Consider the following 20,097-nt stretch of genomic DNA (forward strand, 5'->3'; position numbering starts at 1 on the left):
CATATGCTTGAGTTACTTGAGTTTTAAAACCCTAACCCTAGTTGATGTTTAAAATACCTAATAATATAATTTCTTATACATTATAATTTGTATTAATATTAATATGAAAATTGGACTAACATGAAAAGGCTTGTTTCCGTATCACCGCCAAAAAGGACGGGGATATGAATTATCAATTATTAAGCATTATTCTCATTGTTATTTTAATTGTTTTAAAAAATAATAAATAAAAGAAAAAATAGGAGAATTTTAATTCACGTGATGGCTGTGAGGGAAAGATAACGTGCAGGACTCCTACTTTATCAACGCCTTCACTTACCTTATTCTCCTTATTTTACTTTTATTACATATATATATATATTTTAATTATTTTTAATAATATTTTTTGACTTTTGACTTTTTTTTTTTTTAAATGTCAAACTGAACGTGTTCAACGATAATTAGCTTACGGGATTTTATTTGAAGGTGATTTTTACCTAATTTTTATAATTTTTTTTATTGAAAAAATAAATAGCAATGCTTTACAAAAAAAATTTAATCCATCATATTTGGTAAAATTAGAAAAGCCCCACAATCACCCTTTAAAACAAACTGCACATGGAATTGAAAGATTCAAACTTCTAGTATTTTAGTCTTTTAATACAATTAAACTCTTTAAATATGGATGAAAAAGGTTGATAATATTTAGGTTTAAAATAATTTAAGTAATAATAAATTAAGGTTGAGTAATGATAATAAAAGGGGTTTATAATGGTGGCTAATTAAGCAAATTGAGAATCTTTTTTCTTTTCATTAGGAAAAATATTGATTGATGGAATAACGAATGGAAAAGAGACTCATGTTTTTGTAGGGGCAATAATAACTTATAGCCTTTCTTTTTTTTTTTTTTTTTTTTGAGGCAATAACTGCTAAATCTTGTACAACACTCAAAATTTATTGCTCCACTTTTTTAGTTGGAATAGACCAACTCTACTCTTCCAGAATTTTAAATGCATCCATTTCCCTCAATAATTTTCAAATATGTTATCTAAGAAATGGGGGCTGAATCTCTAGCTTTGCCACCTTACAAATCAAAATTGTTCCTCCTGTAGGGCTATAAATACATAATAAGCTCAAAAAAAAAAAAAAAAAAAAAAACATACATCAAAACTTCAATCTGGTTCATACAGCAATCTCAAACATCGAGGAGAGGGAAGAGGTGTTCAGGCCATTTGGGATAAACACGCTTGTATAAGCTCATGCAAACTGTGTCATGTTGCTGTAAAACTCCATTGAAAATACACTTCATTGCTCCTGTGTTGCACAAGATTACAACAGGCCACATGTTATAATGATAGGACTATGAGGAGATTATTAGCCATGTCTAGGGTAAGTACTGAAGTTCAGGTATTGGGAAGCTCACCGTGTGTACCGACAGGTTCCTTTACACGACCACGTCTGCCACACTTCGTCCACACATCCACAGGCTGCATCAATCATTCAACATTAGGAGGAAAAACCATAATATAAGATATATTCGATGGCAAGTGATAATCTTCATGCAACGATTTTTTATTTATTAAAATAGCAACCATTCAACGCAAGAGCTTTGAGTTCAAGCACTTCCTTTATTCCTACGTTTATCATTTCAATTTTATACTATGATTCTATGTTTCTCAACCAAAAACATATAATTGTCCTGTGAAAATTTGAGTTTAGAATGAATCATTAGCAATACTTTATAAAAAAAAAAAAGTTCCCCAATTTGAAGAAAGCACTAGTTAATTCATCCTGCCAGGGAAGTCTTAGTTAAGAACGGGAGAAGAGGGCATAGGGCATTCTCTAATACAAGATCTGTTCAATTTCAATTAATACCATTCAAAAAGTACCAGTTAACAAACTTATATGCATTCTCTTACCTTGAACCATCTCACGTCATCAGGATTGTGAAACATATATCTCACTGTAGCTTTCAATTTCGATACTCTTTGAGGATAACTGCACATAACAAACGGAAGACAGCTTTCAGTTTTAACAATTATGAAATCCCAACTGCATCAGATTAATTCATGAAAAATAATTCCGAAAACTATATAAACCTACAGAAATCTTATGAAAATAATAATAATAATAAATAATAGACTATTGAACTGATGTTGAGTTGTTCGCTGACCATAAGCTCAAGAACGAATATTTCTAGATGGTAAGCTTAAAGAGCTTAAATTCAACAAAATAAGATAATAAAATTTTCATACTAAGACAAACTAGAAGACAACCATTTCCCCTTTCCCTCTCCCTGTGTGGGAAGTATAATTCTATTGTTTGATAAAGAGAATAACGAAAACAATATTTTCAAACGAGGTAAAAAAAATCATTACTTTGTTGACAAGGACATAGATTTCATTACCCGGATAAAATAATCTTCTTCAAAATTATCCGCCTGGGGTCAATACACTTTAACGAACCGGAAGCAGCAAATGAAGAGATTCCTTCGACATTCCTAAGGACTATCAAAGGAAGTGGAGCAAACGATATAGGAGCATAAATTGAAGCAATAGAAAATCTTCCAGCATGTAGAAATCTCTCCATCTTGTGCTTGTCCGAATTAAAGTTGTCAGATGAAAATATTGGCCTGAAATTTGAGAGATGGTTATCTAAAAATATAAAAGTGAAAAGGCAGATGCCTCTTATCGAAAAGTTATAAAAATACCTTGTAACAAATTGACGAAACCCAACATGGAACACCAATTTTTCTTTTCCCTTGAGGGGATGAGATTTCTTATCATGCTTCTTGGAGTTCTGAGTAGTCCCAACATTATCGGATATCTCTTCAGAGACATCATGCATCTTGATGCTGAAACAATATTAGTTAGAAGCTAGAATTTATTCACAGAAGAATAGATGGCAGTTCAGCAATAAGTACCTGAAATGGAGGACAGACATCTTGGATTCATGCTGCAGAAGTCCACAAGCTGTAATTGGCATTGACTTTGCTAACTCACATAATTTTGAAGCAGCCCCAATGGGCACTTCCTTCACATGCAGCCTTAAATAGGAGCTTGACGCCACACAGTCATCTCTATTCCCTTGCTCTAATTCTAGAGCTTTAGCAAGAACGTGCTTTTGTGTTCTGGAAATGTTACTGAATTCAAAAATTCTAGCATAATCTTGAGGCAAACTTTCCTGAATTAGAAAGATAGAGAGGTTTTGGTGAATTAGAGTAATGTTAAGAAATAGTATGTGAAAGCATAATTGAATAATAGGAATTATACTTGAGGATCCCACGAGGATGTCCTAAAGGATTTAAGACCTCTATACTTTGCAAAGCGCTTTCTGGCAGGAATATCCATAGGTGTATCCACTTCATCTGGAAATTCTGTAACGACAAATAAGAAAGATTATTGAACAACACCAAGCATCTGCCACAAACTTTCATGCTCAGTTGTTTTACATGCAAGAAACTGATAATCTCGCAATTGTACAGAAACACTACATTCAAACTGTCATCAATGTTTCTATAACTCTTCAATATCCATAAGAAATAAAATAAAATAAAACAAACTAACCTTCATCATCAGCGTGAGCATTTTTAATCTTTTGAATCTCATCCATTTTTTGTTCGTTGGTCAAGTTTTCACCATCCTGCATTGGAATGAAATTTGAGTGACTAGGCAGTATCAACAAGAAACGGTAGAGAGAGGCAAAAAGTAACTTTACTCTCAATGCATAAGAAAGTTCAAGCTATGAAAGTTGTAAAAGAGAATGCCCTCTTAATCTCTTTCATGATTTAGTTTTTTCTCTATTTTAATTTGTAATGCACAAGATTTGGTTTATCGTTCTGTTTATTACTGTGAGTTCACTCAATATTTGCTAAGCTTCTCTCTTAATTCAACATTTACTCGAATAATACTAGGAGTTATCCTAAGATGTGACTGGAGTGTTATGTAAAAGGTGAAAATAATCGATAGAACTGTGCAAGCTTCAACTCTTTGTTAGGTTAATTTGCCTGGAAAGAAACCAACACATCAATGATAGGCATAGAGATTGAAGATGGTTTGGAATACAATTTTATTCTTTACTTCAATTGGTTTAAGATGGATTGAAGATAGTTTGGAATTCAATCAATATGATGATTCCTAGCAGTGCAGACTTTTTGAAACTTTCCGCAGTTCTTTTAAGATTTAAAATCCCCTTATGATATTCCATTTTTTCAGCATACTACAAAAAGCTCATAATAACTAGAAGGTTGTCTATTTTTAGTTGCACCCCAGGATACTAGTTCTCTAGCTTTGAAGCAATAGTCATAGTCTGGTGAAATAAGCAATGGTAAATCACAGATTAAAAAAAAAACAATGAGATTCTCACCATCATCACAGAATCCATATCTGTCTCGTGATCAGAATTTATTAACTCAAACGAAGCTTGATCGTCATCACTGAGGCATGGATTATTAAGGTCATCCACTTCATTTGTATAGCCACTGTCTAACATCATACCATCAGATTCATTGTCAACATCAGAATCCTCATCATCTGTGTCACCTATTTCCCAAGCTTCCTGTGTATTTTGGTAGAAGTGAAGGAAAAAATATGAGATGCTGAGAAGTAGTATTAAACTATGAACATGTAAATCGTGGGGGAAGCATTAGCAGATTAATATGCAAACCTGATACTCAGAAGTGCCATGAGCAAGTGCTCTTTTCCTCAAATGCTTTTCTCTCTGATTTCTATCGGCCTCAGCTCTGTCTGCCTCAGTTGGCCAAGTCTGAGAGAAAAACAAATTAACAGTCTCAAACATCAACTATAAATATAACTAACCAAGTGGCATGAGATTTTGTCCTAGAAATAGCATTTGTACAACAAGATTAAAGAATGTAGAGAAACACCTTAAGGATCTTAGATTAGTTTGGAAGCATATAACAAGACTAAAACAATTTTAAAACTACGAGGAAAAAAATAACAAGAATAAAAAGTATATTTCTAATCTAGTTGACTTCCATATCTCAAGTTAACTTCTTTTTAGCTTTTACATGAATATTTTAAAATCATGTATTTAACTCCCACCAGCCACAATGAAAGAAGAAATAGCAAGGAAATTAAGAATAGTAAACCATGCATGAAAAAAGACCAATGTCTTGACTCGGTTTTTATAGAAAAGTATATTTCTTATTAAAAAAGAACACCTGTTCACCAGACAGAGGATCAGGATCGTTCTCGACAACCAATGGCTCTTGCTCTGATGGCTCCAACAGTTGAACAACCTACATGTCAAGAAAGGTGAAATTTAAAATCCATAAGAAAGTGAATGCATACACAAGGAGCAAGCGTTATATGCAAACATAAAATATTATTTAAAAACTTCACTTGAAGCACAATGCAAGTAAAATATGCACCGTAATACCTATGAGAGAAGGAAATTCCATCCGCCTATTAATACATTTCTCAAACTGAACAGTTAATGAAGAAACTAATCTATAAGAAAAGCTTTTCAGTAGAAAATATATAATTACCTCCACATCGTGAGTATCCATAGCATCTTGTTCCATTCTTGGATTCAATGGAACTGGATCCTTGAGAACTTCAATTCTGCAAAGCTGGAAATCTCCTGCTCCAGCAACATGAACCTGATAAAAAGAAAGGCACATATGAACAACAAATCAACCTACCTGAAGCAAGAAAAATGGCAAAGCAGAGGACTCTACCAGCTGATTCACAGAAAGACTCCTAGCACGTAGATAACCAGTGAGAAGAAGGGTACATTTTCCTGAAGTACAATTATCAGCTACCATATCAACCTACGGTAGTGCCAGAGAATTAGCAAAATAATAAATAACAAGCAGATGTTCCTCATAGAGTAAAAAGGAAAACAGTGATCAAAGCTATGAATGTATTAAAATACACATATTTAAAGACCTTTTGAGACATCAAATAAGGCCTTTGATTTCTCCAATGAGGAACAGTGAGTCTTTGCTCCTTAAAAAGCCACATAAACTGCAAATACAAATACAAATCATTAAAATAACTAAATAAGCATAAAAAGGTGTGTAAATGAGTAACCTACACGAACAACTGAAACTTATTTACCTTGTGTAACTCATCTTTAGTATCTGCAGGATAAAACTTACAATCCTCCGGAAATTCAGAAGTAATGCTAGAAATACACATTTTTTTATAATCGTTTCTTTTCTTTATATCAGTGGGTAGGTCCTGCCAGAAAAGGGGGAAAAAAAAAGCTTTAACTGTACGAGCAAAGAATTCTTCTCCTTTTAGATTAGAAGTCTCAAAAAAGGAACATACTCGAATAAACACTGCAGTACTTGGTAAACCCAGAGATCTTAATAGGGAAAGGCATTCGCTTCCAAATGAATCAATGTAGAGAGATGTGCTTCCTTCAATATAGTAGCTCGCAGAGGTCACAAAAGCAATTAGGTCGGCTACCTACAAATTAATGGGTACAAGGCCAATTAATAAACTAAAGATCAAAACTTAAAACTTGATGAGTGAAGAAATAACAAAAGATACAATTTCAGGAGAAGTTAGAACCTTAGCCATCTCCATACACGATTGCAAATCACCATAGGGTGCTTTCAATACCTGAAGCATAACAATTTGACCCAATGAAAGCAAGCATAAGGATTGGTACAGAAAAAGATTATTAGGGGCTCTGGACAATTCAATAAATGGAAAAGGGTAGTATTGTGAAAAAAATAACTTACCTTTGCTCGCAATGACCCAACAACATTATTAAAAATAATTTACTTAGAAAATATCACTAAAACCATGAAGAATCACATAGATATAACTTACTGTTGCCCGTAGCTTGTACTCTGAAGAAGCAACTGTAGATGACGAAGATCCAGGAGCTAACAGAGACAAAAGATCCTCAGCAAGTGGATTCAGGTCTACTGAGGCGGAGAGACCAAACAGAACCTGTGGTCATTGTGATCAGTACTATTAACAAATAGAATAAGAAAAATATCTGAAAACAGAAAATGATTTAAATAAGAAAGAAAGCTAAATGTAAAATGCTATCGATATTCTAACTACTCACTATAACTCTAGGAGGATTTTTTGATCCACTCGATGCTCTTTTGTCCTGTAAAACAGCTGCCCTTTTCTGCTCTCGAATCTGCAACAAGCAAACTCGGTAATTAAAATAAAGAAGCACCACCAACAATGAGACAAGCTTAATATGCCCAAGAAAAAGTAAGAATAAGTAGAAAAAGATTGGACATCAAGTACCATCTTATTACGCTGAAGACGAGCAGCCCTAGCTCCCTTAGCAACATTATTCTTGGTAACTTTGCTTCTATCTGATGGCCCAAAACTCAAATTAGAAACCAATAGCTACATAAACCAAATATTAACTAGAAAAGAAACACGAAAACAGGTTTCCACAAACCAAAAGGAAAGAATATATGCACCTTTTAAAGAGGTTTTGTGTTGTTGTCGCGTTGCCTTGGATGAGAAGCGTGATTTATGGGGTTTATTGACTTGAGGTCGACTCCCTCCCATGGCGCTGTAAAAATTGTAAGCATAGCATGCTAATAAATTCTAGATGCCAATAAGGTTCTCAACTCTAACAGCTCAAAGAAATTAAAAATATCGGAAGCGTAAACTATAGTGAAATTCTGCTCAGGAGCCAATGAATCGATAAGACTGCCCTGCTAGCTTCCATCTTACGAATTTAAGTAAACTTATAATCCAGACGGCATAAATAGGGCAAATTAAGTCGTACCCTTAGAACCCATAAGAAGGGTGTGTCTGCTTCTAATAATTAACTAATTTTGACTATCTTTTTTAATAAGAGGCAGTGTACAGATGAGGCAGAGTTTAACGTTCTCTTCTTCTATTCTTTCTCTCGTAAAGTAATTGAGATTTTGGGTGCTGGATGATGGACCTAGTAATCACTGTCAATACTATATGTAGAAGTGGCTACGAGGAAGCCCTAAACCTTTTTATTTCACTGTTTTAAACTTCTGAACTCATCACAAACAATATACACTGCTCTTGTTTCCAGTAATTAGAAGTACCATACTGATTGGTCAATCATAGTCGGAGGGAAAGAAGCTCAATCTCTACAAAAGGCTCATCTTCTTCTTCGCTACCATAGCTTTAATCTAAAATCACATAGAAACCAGCTAAAATCTACAAATATAAAGAATGCCTGAGGTTCCTCTGTGAATCAAAACAATTCCTCCTTTCCATACCTGTCCTAATTTGGGTTGTTCAAGAGCGTAGAAATACGTAAATGGAGATTGGGAAAATACCAGTAACAAGAGAGTAGAAAATAAGTGCAACCTGTTGAGAGGGAAGCGGCAGTGAGCTGCTCGAAGGTAGAAGGAGCCGGCGCGAAGAAGTTGGTGCCGGCGGGAGAGCGAGAGGAAGGTGAAAAGGATGGTAGTTAGGTTTCCCCTTTGTTTTATTTCTATTTTTATTTTTTATTATTATTTTATTTCATAAAGTGGGCTGAGTTTTGGGCTACTTGGAGGTTGGGCTGATTTTTTTTCCCTTCCTTTTCCAGTTTTTAAATTTGGTTCGGTTTTCTCCGTCTTGTTTAAACCGGAAAGCGAACCGATTGTTACGATTTTAAAGTATTGAGAACCGAACCGAATGGTCTTTTTATTCAAATTTGAAGTTCGTGTACTATTTTAGTGACAATATTGATATTTCTAATTAGAGATATTATATCTTTTACGATGCGGTATTTACAAATCCTTTGTAAACGATTTAGATCAAATCATTTGTAACAACACAGTCATATCAAAAATGTTTTTAGGATAAGACACCCAACATTATCTTGTAGACCGTTTCATTTATTGAATATTATACTCTCATACGTCAATCACATACTTTCCATACAATAGGTATCGTTGAATAACAATTAAAATAAATAAAATTATTAATTTCTTATAATATAAATTACAATACAAATGACTCAATAGTAACTACTGTTGGATGATGAAAGTCCTACATCGACTAATTTAGAGAATAATCATGAGTTTATAATCTAATAATACTATCTCTATTGGTTTGAAGTATTTTGAGAAGCTCAAAACAAAACCATAAGAGCTTATGCTCAAAGTGAACAAATATCATACTATTGACGAGAGTCGTGTTCATCTAACAACTACTATCATCCTCCAACTGGTAAGTGGAAGGAACCAACGAAAATCTCGAGTTACACAAAAAAAAAAAAAAAAACATACACAATTTGATTTGACAATTTTATATTAAAAGTTCTATATAATAAAAATAGTTATTTTCGAATATACCGGTTACCACTTAAATCTATTGTTTGGTATATTATTCAAAATAACATATATTATTTTTTAAATTCAATAATTAGCAGACATCGTGCCCTATCATTATTTAAAATATAATAATAAAAAAATAAAAAACCACCATTTTAATCATCATAATTATTTTTGAAAAACTACGAGAAAATGACTATTTTACCATTTAAAGAGTTAAAAAAAATATATATATGTTAAAAAAAAAAGAAGGAAAATCTATAATTCGAAGTTATCGCATTGGTAAGGAAACCTGTTAGAAACGGGGACCACATGCTTCTTTTATCCATCATAAATATAGCTTTATTCCAATATTTAATTACGAGAAATTGATATATTTGTTTCATTAAAAAAATAACGAAAAGGATAAGTCTTCAAAGGAAAATACCAACCACAATAAAACAACGTTGACCAGTCAAAGGAACATTAAAAGCCCCTTTTAAATATGGAAGAAGATTGGTTTGAATGGACTTTCCCTTCCACTTTTTATGGTATTACTTTAAACCATATAATTAATATTTTTCTAGTTCTATAATACAATAAAAAGTAGATCACATATTTTATGTGAATTGACTAATATTTTTACTGCTTAATTGTCGAACTTGTTACTCGAGAAGAGGACGACCACACGACGAAATAAGAGTAAAAATAAAAAGAATATATTTACACGAAGGAGTAGAAATTAGAAAAAAAAGGGGAAAGAATGAAAATGGAGGTAAATTATAGCAAATTAAGATGAAGATGGAGATTCAAACTTGTAGAACTTATCAACAGCGACAGAAACATCCCAAGTGCAGCTAAGGCCTTTAGGAATGGTGACCAAATCACCAGCCCCGAATTCTGTATATTCAGTCTCAGCCGATCCTTTGGCATAAGCCTTCACCTTTCCCTTCACCAAATAGCACGTCTCTTCTGCCTCGAACTTCAGCTGGTATTTCCCCGCCGAGCAGCCCCACCTACACAAAAATTACTCAACCATCACCCACCCCAGCTCACACCTCGAAAGCTTAAACTGGTAGATTACGATATACTTACTTCGGCCAGCTCTGGATGTTGAGCAGAGAAAGCTTGGCTTCAGAAGGGTTCCTTTCTACGATGATTCTGAGGTTGTTTGTTGAAGGATTGTTACTGTTTCCTTCTTCATTGGCCATTTTTTTTAGGGGAAATCAAAAGAGAGGGGGTGGGATTTGTGGGGTTTTTATAGAGAAAGAACAAGAAAAAGAAGAGAAAGGGAATCTTTTGATCTTGAGTGGAATAGAATGAGAAGGAAGAAGGTTGTGGGAGATTTATAGGGAGACAAATCAGGGGGGAGTTTACTTCTTTTCTTCATCTTTGGGTGTTTGTTTTGTTTTTATTATTCACCGAGGAGGTTTAAATTGTCGGGAATTGAAATATCGGTTGAGGCGATTTATAGAGGTTAGGAGGTTCAAAGTTGTTAGATCTCACATCGGTTTGATAAAAGAATGCTGACTACGGGCCAAAGTAGACAATATCTACCAGTAACGTGTTTTGACCCTTATAAAATTTACGAAAACTGTGATTATAATAATATATATATATTTTTTGGTTTAATGCTCATTTATTGTTTTGGACCTACCACACCATACTCGCTCCTTAGTGCCCCTCTTTCCAGAAAAACTTAGTTAAAGAACATAAAGATAAAAGCATTTTTACTTTTTTTTCTTTTTCTTTTTCTTTTTATTTTTTTCAACTAACTTTACACCTACCCACTAAAAAAAACCCCACACATGCATTTTGTGTTTTTAACGGTTATATTTTGGTTTGAATTAGTTTTAAAACAATGTTTGATTGCTTTCAGTGATTTATGTTTCAAAAAAAACATGTATTGTATGCCAAAAGTTATATGTGTGTTATATTATGCTTATACAAGTTTATTTTATAAAAAGAAAAAAAAAAGTCAAATAAACAAGATATAATATTTACTTTATGTATTCATTAAAAAAAAACGACTTGAAAAGTACAATTATCTATTTATATTATATTTAAATTCTCTTTTTAAGAATATATTTTATTCTATTTATCATTTTTAAACTATGATTCTCTTTTAAATCCTAATTTATTGTAAGACTTTTAAAGCAACACGTCTAATCAAATTAATAAATTAATTAATTAATCAAAATACACGTCATCCAAAGTAAATAATATTTGAAAATATATTTTTTTGTTATGTTTTAATTTATTTTTAAAAAAATAAAAAAATATATGGTGGCTGTTTATATTTAGTGATTATTTATCTGATAATTATCCATTTGTTTGTCGTTGTCGGAAGTGAACGTAATTTTGTGAAATCCCGTTTACTTGGTCAAATCGTTGACCAGAATCTTTTAGACACGTGGCGGATTAAGAATGGAAGACCGAAATATCGAAGTTTGACCGAAGCTATTTACAAACACACCGACGTAGCTTTTTCTCGGGCCCTTTTCCATCTGCTTCTCTAGACCAATCAGTTGATGCCATGTCATATTAGGACCCAATTCTCCATCTTCGTCCCACGTGCGATCTCTCTTCATTTTCATTTTATCCTTTTTGTTATTGAATAATTTCTTATCTTTAATGTGGTAGTAGTTAACCAATGCAATCCAATAAAATAAATATATTTATATTTTAAAATTCGGGTGAATTTTGACTTCTACAGCTATTTCAATGGGTTCACACTTCAATTTTATAAATATGATTGAAATTCATTTAATTTCAGAATAAACTAAATAATAGATGTTTTTTTTTTTTTTTGCTTGTTTGTTTCAAGGACATACATTGCATCTCGAAGGCAATAATGCATTGTTATTTAATATATAAACAAAATTGGTTGGATTTATGTTAGGTTTTAAATAATATAAAATTTAAAATAAATGAAATTATTATCTATTTCAATCCGGTGTACAATTTTTTTTTTTTTTTTTTTTTTTGCCTCCTAATACTTTTTAGGAATTATGTGAACAAAGACATGTGAGATAGTCTTTAACTTTATAAGTGACAATATCGATATCATCAGGTATCAAATTCGGACCGTAGTTACAATATAGATTAAATTTGAATTTTCTTAATAAAATAAAATTTGGTTTCACATTCAAAACGTGATTTAAGTAAAATAAATTTAGAAAGAATGATTATGGATTATAAAAAATTGGTATAATGTATAATTCTAGAAGAATGTAGAAATCCTTTTATAAAAAAGGGCCAAACGATTGGGCCTAATCAACACCTTAAGCCACTGGGCTGGCCTTTTGAGTATTGGGCTATCCGGTTGGACCTCTTATTTGAAGCATAAATACTTTTGACTTTGTGTGTATTTTTAATCTCAATTAATTTGATATATATATATTGTATATAGAAGAAGTGAAGAATATTTAATCTCAATTAATTTAAGTAAAGTTGAGACATGACATCAATTATATCTTTACGAAGGCAAGAGATTTTCAGTCCGCAAATAAAAGGGGAAAAAAGAGGAAAAAATAAAAGAAAAAAAAACTGTAGAGGCGCTATTATTTGAAGCATAAATAGAGACATTTTGGTTTGCCTCCTCCTCATCTTCTTCCTCAATTTCTTTCACTGTACTTTCAGTTCTATCCATGGCCACTCAAGGTCAAGTTATCACATGCAAAGGTACTCCCTACACACATTTCACTTCTTTTCTGCCGTCGATTCTTTTGATTCAGCTCGATCTCTTTTGATTCTTGCCAGCGGCGGTGGCCTGGGAACCCAATAAGCCATTGGTGATCGAGGATGTTCAGGTGGCTCCGCCACAAGCCGGCGAGGTCCGAGTCAAGATCCTCTACACTGCTCTTTGTCACACCGATGCTTATACTTGGAGTGGCAAGGTTGTTTTTCTCTTCTTTAATTTCTCAAATCATAATCGGTTCAATTGTCGGTCATTTTCTGGCGCGTATTGTTTCCTAATTCTGTATTGTTTTCGAGTGATTCAATGCGGGTTATTAGATTTCGTTTTTTTTTTTTTATTAATCGAGTTCGTGTTTTTTAGTACCGCTCTGTTGGGTGGTGGAAGGGAACGTATTCGTTGTTCTTTATGCATTTGTGATTGTTATGATGTGCTCAGATTAGGGACTCCGGGTTTCTGCATGCTGTGTTATGTTTGGTTCTGTTAGAGTTCGGCCATTTGGACAAGGTTGGCTTTGGGTGTGCCAGCCTTGCGGTCTGAGACAATTAGATTATTGAAATTCTAAATATCAAGATCCTAGCTCCAAGGTTGGATGGCCTTCGAGATTTAAGGTTTCCACTTGAGATGTCTTCTTTATGGCGTATTGTCTAATGACGGCCGTTGCAAATTCTTCAAAATCTTTATAGCGTTGGCTAGAACCGGTTCTTTGCTTCACTTGTAGCCTAATTGTTCTTCCTATTCCTGGATTGATACTATTTGTGATGGGCTGTTTTTGTATTTTCCTTCGTTTGGTTGAAAACTGGTTCTCTTTAAAAAATTGAGATCAAATAGGTTGTGTAAAACTTGTTTCTCAATTTTTAGTCATGTATAACTGCCAATTGATTTTATGGTTTAATTGGCAGTTCGTTGTCTTTCACAAACCTTGCTACTTTTGGGGCGTGCTATTCCAAACGGTGGAGTGTCTAGAATTAGGGATCAAGGAAATATGGTAAACTAGTGCTATTAATTTATAACTAAAAGTCAATCACTCTGATAACCAAGATGTCTTTTATTTTGGATAAGTAACAATTTCATGCATGGAATGAAATACAAAAGAGGGGAGGACAACCAAGCCCCAAACACTTCGATAGCTAAAATGTAATTAGTTCATTATCTTTCCAGTTCACGTGGCACCTCCCTTACATGTGAAATATTTTGCAAGTTTTTTTGCATACTGAAAGTAGTGTTGTGAAGAACATTCGAGCTTCAATCCTGTAAATAAAACAAGAGCTTTTGGCTATGGAATAAATGTTACAACCAAGAGCTTGCCCCTAAAATGCATCGAGGACCTACATGTTCTGTGTGATTAATTATTTGCATATCTCTCTTTTCAACGTTGTGCATTGTTATTATCATCATCATTATTATTTTATTTCCTGCACAAGTAAAAACTCGAGTCTCTCAATATCAAATTCTGAGGTCTGATTTTCATCTCTTTTCAGGACCCTGAAGGTCTCTTCCCCTGTATACTTGGTCATGAGGCTGCAGGGTATATAACTTTCTTTTTGAAGTCGGATGCCAGATATTCTTGTTTTTATTATATATTTATTTCATTGCTTAAACGGCAATATAAAACCCATGGTCAGGATTGTAGAGAGTGTTGGTGAAGGTGTGACTGAAGTTCAGCCTGGAGATCATGTCATTCCTTGCTACCAAGCAGAATGTCGAGAATGCAAATTTTGCAAATCGGGGAAAACTAACCTTTGTGGCAAAGTTCGTGCTGCCACGGGGGTGGGAGTAATGATGTCAGATCGTCAGAGTCGTTTCTTAATAAATGGAAAACCTATATATCACTTCATGGGCACGTCAACATTTAGTCAATACACTGTTGTTCATGATGTTAGTGTTGCAAAGATTGACCCCGCGGCTCCTTTGGATAAAGTATGCCTTCTTGGATGTGGTGTTCCCACAGGTAGTGATATGTTAAACTTGCATCAATATCTATTACTTTTGTAGTTGGACAATTTCTACACCTTTAAATGCAAGAGCAAAACGCCCAGGAAAGAAAAAGAAAAACTATGATCCCACCAATGAAAGTGGGTACAAACAAGTCAATAAACTTGAAAGACGAAGAAAAGACCTTCTATGGGTTACGGTAGGTGCCAAACAAAACTATATTAGCATGAGGTCAGGATGCGGAAGGCTCTCAACTAACATGTCACAACTCACAACCAATAGGAAAGAAGGAAAAAAATTCTGGCATACCAAATTACAGTCCCAACTCCCCCACCGTAATCACTGCAGACTTTGAACTGACTAGCATCATTATCCTGTTTCATCTGTGAAAATTTTGGGAAGAGAAAGGAAAATTTTAGATAAAGAGATCTATTTGTTTGTTGAAGTTTAACTGTCAAGTGTGTTTTCTATCCAAGGGGAGACAATGCAGCTGACGTTCAATTTGCCTTTTGTTTTTCTGATCCATTCGTTTCTTTTGAATGAATCTCTTCACGTAAAATAATTTCTATTCAGAATTCATTAAAAGCTGTTGCTTATGGTATTTTCAGGTCTTGGCGCTGTTTGGAACACAGCAAAAGTAGAGTCAGGGTCCAATGTTGCTATTTTTGGCCTGGGGACTGTAGGCCTTGCTGTAAGCTTCATATCAGACCTTACCGTTCTTTGACTGCCCCTTCTTTCCTCTAAATCAACCTCATCTTGATTCTAATTTGGCAAGGAGTTCTTCAAAAATTGATGTTTGTCAATGTTTTAGAAGAATTTTGAGGTGTAAATGAGCTCCAAAATGAAACTCAATTTCACCCTTTGATCTTACATGTCTGGTTTTTGGGAGGCTTGCACCTCACCAGAGATGTACACCTCCATTGGAAGGCATAGAGGTTTATGGTTATAGCCTTATACGTTAAAGGCAGATGGGCCGCACGTGATAGCTATAAGAATATTACGGACTAATATTTTGAAATATGAAAGCTAAATAATGCATGTAGATATATAATTTTAATACTACTTTTATCACAGGTTAAGAATAAATGCAAGGGACTAGTATTATAGAATATGCTCATCCTATGTGATTATTACTGTGCTGTCAAAAAATGGAAGCTTTACTAAAAATGACAATTGATAATGAGTTTTCTACCCATTAGCTTTAAATATTATTGATACTGTTACATTGGGGTCCTGCATTTTTTTTTATGCTATATATTAGCTTGTCTGTATTACACAAAGCTCATGCTTTGCCTCTCTAAGCCAAGTTAGTCTGCTCTTAGCCTTCTCAAACATTGATGTTTGCCAAGGCTCGATTGCTGCTCGCCATTTCTTCATGAACCTAGAAATATAACTCAACCCCTTTCATATTTATCTTTTTTTATTCTTATCAGCTAAATTGTTTCTTTGGCTAATAGCATCAATTTCCTTGTTACCATAAATTTGACAGGTGGCAGAAGGTGCCAAAGCAGCTGGTGCCACACGTATAATCGGCATTGATATTGACAGCAAAAAGTTCGAAATTGGTATACCTTGTTTTTCACATTCATGCTCTATTGAAGTTATAATCTAAAGAAGAGTTATTATAAAGCAAATTATAATCTTTGAGGTTGTGATTTTATTTTTTTAATTTCATCATGGTCATGTTTTGCAACTGGTTTGCGACTTTCTGCATAAACACAAGCACAACACAAACATGTAAGAAGTGTGGCGGGTTTTTCCCAAGGGGCAGGGGAGGGCAAGAGACTAAAGGGCCATTAGGGATTGATTTTAAACTTTTAAAATCACTATTCTTTTTCAAACAATTTTAGCTCAAGTGCTTTGTAAGTATAAATATGAAAATTTGTTCTTGAGATTTTTCCTGCAAGTGTTGATTAGATAAACATTTCCATGCATTTTTAATTAGCTTTATCAAATTTTTCTGTTGATAATATATTTTCTTGAATATGCTATTGTAGTTTAGAAAGATAAAGAAGGGAGGAAAGATACTTTTGAAGAGTGTATGACTATGACTACATGGACAACAAATTTTAATACTCATTTCTTTTTCTTCTAAATTTTATAAATAAAATGATGATGCTAAGTTGAACTTATTTATAAATTTGGGGAGACTTTTTTTTTAGTAAGCATGTTAACTTTAAAATATATAAGGTTGACTAGACTTTTAATTTTTTTTTTTAATTTTTAATTTTTTTATTTTGAGGCATTGTGGATTATATATATTAATTTTATATTTATTTAGTTGAGGTGGATGCATTTTTTCTTAAAAAGAAAACAATATTTCCATTTTATCTTGTTCTATTTTTTCTCTCTTATTTCTCTCTTCTCTCCGCCCTCACAACCCACCTCTCCCACGACTGCCGTTCCTCTTCCCTACACTGACAATCGCCCTCCCCACCTAAATTCTTGCCGCCGTAGAAAACGAATAAGAAAGATCTGTTTCATTCCGGTCCCTGATTTGTCTCGGCAGATCTCTCTCCTTTATTCGAGTCATCTGTGATTACCAATTTTAAGCAAAACGAAATAAGTTACAAATGTGTATATTGTGAACAGATTGGGAAGATTTTACCTATTTTTAGCATGATTCTTGTTATTTTATTTTCCACAAGGATTTGTATTTTTTTGAAGAAATGGAACGATTGGCTAAACGGTCTCTGGAGTTTTGCCTTATGGGTCTAGCATTAGATGGCATCTAATGGTTGTGGGAAAACTTAAACTTCAATTATTGAAGAAATTTGAATTTCGAAATCTGAAACTTGAGGTTGGATGAGGTTTGAGATCTGAAACTTTAGAGGGGAAATGGCTGCTGGCGAAGGTGGAGAAGAGAGAGACAGGAGGTGTTGGGGTCTCGGGTTGAGTCACCGAGATGGGCGTAGGAGGGAAATAACTGGGGGGTGGTGTGGGTGGGAGAGGAAAGAAGAGAAGGGAGAGATTTTTTTTTTTAATAATTTTTTTAATAAATATATAATTTCCAACGTCAGCCACTAAATAAATAGAAAATAAATAAATTAATGTCACATCAATTAAAAAAATGATAAAGAAAGATCTAGTCTGCTTTCTGTTAACTACAATGTTGAGTGTGACTCGAAGGTATAATAAGCCACTCACCATGACTAAATGTGTTTTTTTTTTCTTCTTTTTATAAGATTTTTGGGGAGACGTCTTTGTTTGAGCATAACTGGAATTCTCCTTGACTAAATTATTACTAATTTTTTTAACATATATGTCAATTTTTGGGATGTTTGTTTTCTTGTTCTTTACTATTTTATGATCAGAAGGATAGAGATTAATGGTCTTTTCGTTCATTTGGTTTTTTTTTTTTTTTTTTGGTTTTGGTTTTGGTTTTTGTTTATCATCCTTTCCTCTTTTGCTATTTTATTCAATCAATGAAATCAGTTTCTCCTACAAGAAAAATCACATTTTTCTTTATTTTGTTTGATTTAAATGGTAACTTTTCCTAGCTTTTTAACGCTCAAATCTGCTGTTTGGTGCTTGAATATCATGAACCTGACGGGGTATGAGAAGATTTGCTCTTTGTCCTATGATTCTTAAGGGGACAATGAGATGTCTGGTGTTTGTTATGACACAATTTACCGATACCTTGCAGCTAAGAAATTTGGAGCGACTGAATTTGTGAACCCAAAGGAACATGACAAACCAATTCAGCAGGTCATCGTTGATCTCACGGATGGCGGTGTTGACTATAGTTTTGAGTGCATAGGGAATGTCAATGTGATGAGATCTGCTCTGGAGTGCTGCCACAAGGCGAGTGGCATAACAAATTTGAATGACTTGATATATCAATTGAAGTAGCTAACGTAAGATTGTGAACGGGCATGCATCTTCTTACCAGGGCTGGGGGCAATCGGTCATTGTGGGGGTCGCAGCATCTGGCCAGGAAATATCCACGAGGCCTTTCCAGTTAGTGACTGGTCGTGTCTGGAAAGGAACAGCTTTTGGTGGTTTCAAAAGTCGTTCTCAAGTGCCTTGGCTTGTTGAGAAGTACTTGAAGAAGGTATCTTCAGCTTTTATTTTGTTTTTGTTCATCTTTTAGAAAAATAAGTTGACAATTGTACTTGTTTATTAATTGCACTTTCTGAAAACGTCTGCGAGATTTTGAAAACCATTAGCAACAAACACTTGTACTTTTGAAAGGTTTAAGATGCTTATTACTATCTCATCCATGCTGCAGGAAATCAAAGTCGACGAATACATAACCCACGAGTTGACCCTGGAGGAGATCAACAAAGCCTTTGATCTGATGCACGGAGGTGATTGCCTGCGGTGCGTTCTTTCCGCCCATCCCTAAACTAGAACTCGAATCTCTGTTTCTTCATTATGCAAGTTTCAGAAATAATGCTGTTGAAATTTTATGTGATGTTTGATTGGTTCATGTGTGTCATGAATGATGTTTTAGCTTTATTCTTAAATTTGGTACAAGTATTTGATGCCTCTATGATTCTAAGCAGTGTTCCATTTAAGTTAGGATGGTTTTGATGATGATGATGAATGTGTTAGGTCATTTCATTGAAAATCCAAGTACTGTCATTCCTTGACGTTCTGTGATTCTCCCAGTAGTTGTGTTCACATGGGAAAATGAGACACCTAAAAGGTATAGTGGAAATGGGATAGGTGTTGCTTCTTTGCTCTCATCCCAAGTTTCTTATGAAACTAAAACCTTTCACAGCTTTCCAAAAGTTTCACAATTTAGTTTTTATAGCAATGTTTGAATGAACGTTTATCTAGACAAACCATGCATGTGCCTCCCTACTTCCACCTACGACAATATTGCATGCTTTAAAACTTTTCCTTTTCAAGTTCTGTTTCCAAAAAAATTCTAGTATTACGAGAGTATGCATCACCATTCCATTCGTCGTTATTCGGACAGGCAGATTCACATCTCTTACAACTAACATAGTCTTCTTTAGTATTTGGAAAAATTTATAGTTGAACTAAATTTGTTCAAACATTTTCAGTAGACATTTATCCATCCCATAAATGTAGTGAACAAAGCATGTGCTCTGCTTACATTTAATTATTTAAACATCAATGACATTTAATTATTTAAACATCAATGACAGTAGAGCCTAAACTTGTTCCATTTCACATCTTAACAAATTATATATATATGTAAAGTTTCATTTCGCGAAGCTTCCTAATTAATGCTAAATATTTAGGTGACGTATTATTATTATTTTCATTTCATAAATAAGAA

At 33.9% G+C, this 20,097-nt stretch overlaps 3 protein-coding genes across 6 annotated transcripts; 1 reads left to right on the top strand and 2 right to left on the bottom strand.

The window, feature by feature from the left end:
• Positions 1–915: 915 nt before the first annotated feature.
• On the bottom strand, positions 916–8,386 carry LOC111498098 (pre-rRNA-processing protein TSR1 homolog). Of its 2 annotated transcripts, none has more exons than XM_023149175.1 (22): positions 8,280–8,386; positions 7,403–7,497; positions 7,221–7,291; positions 7,030–7,107; positions 6,786–6,908; positions 6,522–6,572; positions 6,276–6,416; positions 6,063–6,185; positions 5,892–5,969; positions 5,681–5,773; positions 5,489–5,602; positions 5,162–5,239; positions 4,645–4,743; positions 4,345–4,536; positions 3,546–3,621; positions 3,252–3,355; positions 2,903–3,162; positions 2,690–2,833; positions 2,387–2,611; positions 1,899–1,977; positions 1,403–1,466; positions 916–1,293 (listed from the first exon to the last, which is right to left on the bottom strand). In XM_023149175.1, the coding sequence occupies exons 2-22, from the start codon at positions 7,491–7,493 to the stop codon at positions 1,175–1,177; spliced, it is 2,403 nt and encodes an 800-aa protein (XP_023004943.1). In that variant the 5' UTR covers positions 7,494–7,497; positions 8,280–8,386; the 3' UTR covers positions 916–1,174. The 2 variants fall into 2 exon arrangements, with proteins under 2 accessions (XP_023004943.1, XP_023004944.1); XM_023149176.1 differs by having other exon boundaries at positions 8,249–8,386.
• Positions 8,387–9,823: 1,437 nt separating this feature from the next.
• Positions 9,824–10,559, bottom strand: LOC111498188. Of its 3 annotated transcripts, none has more exons than XM_023149333.1 (3): positions 10,307–10,559; positions 9,996–10,227; positions 9,824–9,954 (listed from the first exon to the last, which is right to left on the bottom strand). In XM_023149333.1, the coding sequence occupies exons 1-2, from the start codon at positions 10,420–10,422 to the stop codon at positions 10,002–10,004; spliced, it is 342 nt and encodes a 113-aa protein (XP_023005101.1). In that variant the 5' UTR covers positions 10,423–10,559; the 3' UTR covers positions 9,824–9,954; positions 9,996–10,001. The 3 variants fall into 3 exon arrangements, with proteins under 3 accessions (XP_023005101.1, XP_023005100.1, XP_023005099.1); XM_023149332.1 differs by having other exon boundaries at positions 9,901–10,227; positions 10,307–10,429; positions 10,470–10,555; XM_023149331.1 differs by having other exon boundaries at positions 9,901–10,227; positions 10,307–10,556.
• A 2,207-nt stretch (positions 10,560–12,766) lies between these two features.
• On the top strand, positions 12,767–19,438 carry LOC111498147 (alcohol dehydrogenase class-3-like). Its single transcript, XM_023149265.1, has 9 exons — positions 12,767–12,895; positions 12,974–13,110; positions 14,390–14,436; positions 14,534–14,859; positions 15,452–15,534; positions 16,333–16,408; positions 18,490–18,647; positions 18,736–18,897; positions 19,075–19,438. The coding sequence occupies exons 1-9, from the start codon at positions 12,862–12,864 to the stop codon at positions 19,189–19,191; spliced, it is 1,140 nt and encodes a 379-aa protein (XP_023005033.1). The 5' UTR covers positions 12,767–12,861; the 3' UTR covers positions 19,192–19,438.
• Positions 19,439–20,097: the final 659 nt, after the last annotated feature.

This window comes from Cucurbita maxima, unplaced genomic scaffold (assembly GCF_002738345.1).
Source record: "Cucurbita maxima cultivar Rimu unplaced genomic scaffold, Cmax_1.0 Cma_Scf00024, whole genome shotgun sequence".
In the NCBI taxonomy this organism is placed as follows: domain Eukaryota; kingdom Viridiplantae; phylum Streptophyta; class Magnoliopsida; order Cucurbitales; family Cucurbitaceae; genus Cucurbita; species Cucurbita maxima.

Excerpts from the sequence above, each read along its gene's own strand:
- LOC111498147 (XM_023149265.1), top strand. The coding sequence starts at position 12,862 with ATGGCCACTCAAGGTCAAGTTATCACATGCAAAG. Across the intron at positions 13,111-14,389 it reads CTTATACTTGGAGTGGCAAG|GACCCTGAAGGTCTCTTCCC; the intron begins GTTGTTTTTCTC and ends ATCTCTTTTCAG. Across the intron at positions 14,437-14,533 it reads CTTGGTCATGAGGCTGCAGG|GATTGTAGAGAGTGTTGGTG; the intron begins GTATATAACTTT and ends ACCCATGGTCAG.
- LOC111498098 (XM_023149175.1), bottom strand. The coding sequence starts at position 7,493 with ATGGGAGGGAGTCGACCTCAAGTCAATAAACCCCATAAATCACGCTTC. Across the intron at positions 6,573-6,785 it reads AGTACAAGCTACGGGCAACA|GTATTGAAAGCACCCTATGG; the intron begins GTAAGTTATATC and ends GTTATGCTTCAG. Across the intron at positions 4,537-4,644 it reads ATGGCACTTCTGAGTATCAG|GAAGCTTGGGAAATAGGTGA; the intron begins GTTTGCATATTA and ends CAAAATACACAG.
- LOC111498188 (XM_023149333.1), bottom strand. The coding sequence starts at position 10,422 with ATGGCCAATGAAGAAGGAAACAGTAACAATCCTTCAACAAACAACCTC. Across the intron at positions 10,228-10,306 it reads AACATCCAGAGCTGGCCGAA|GTGGGGCTGCTCGGCGGGGA; the intron begins GTAAGTATATCG and ends ATTTTTGTGTAG.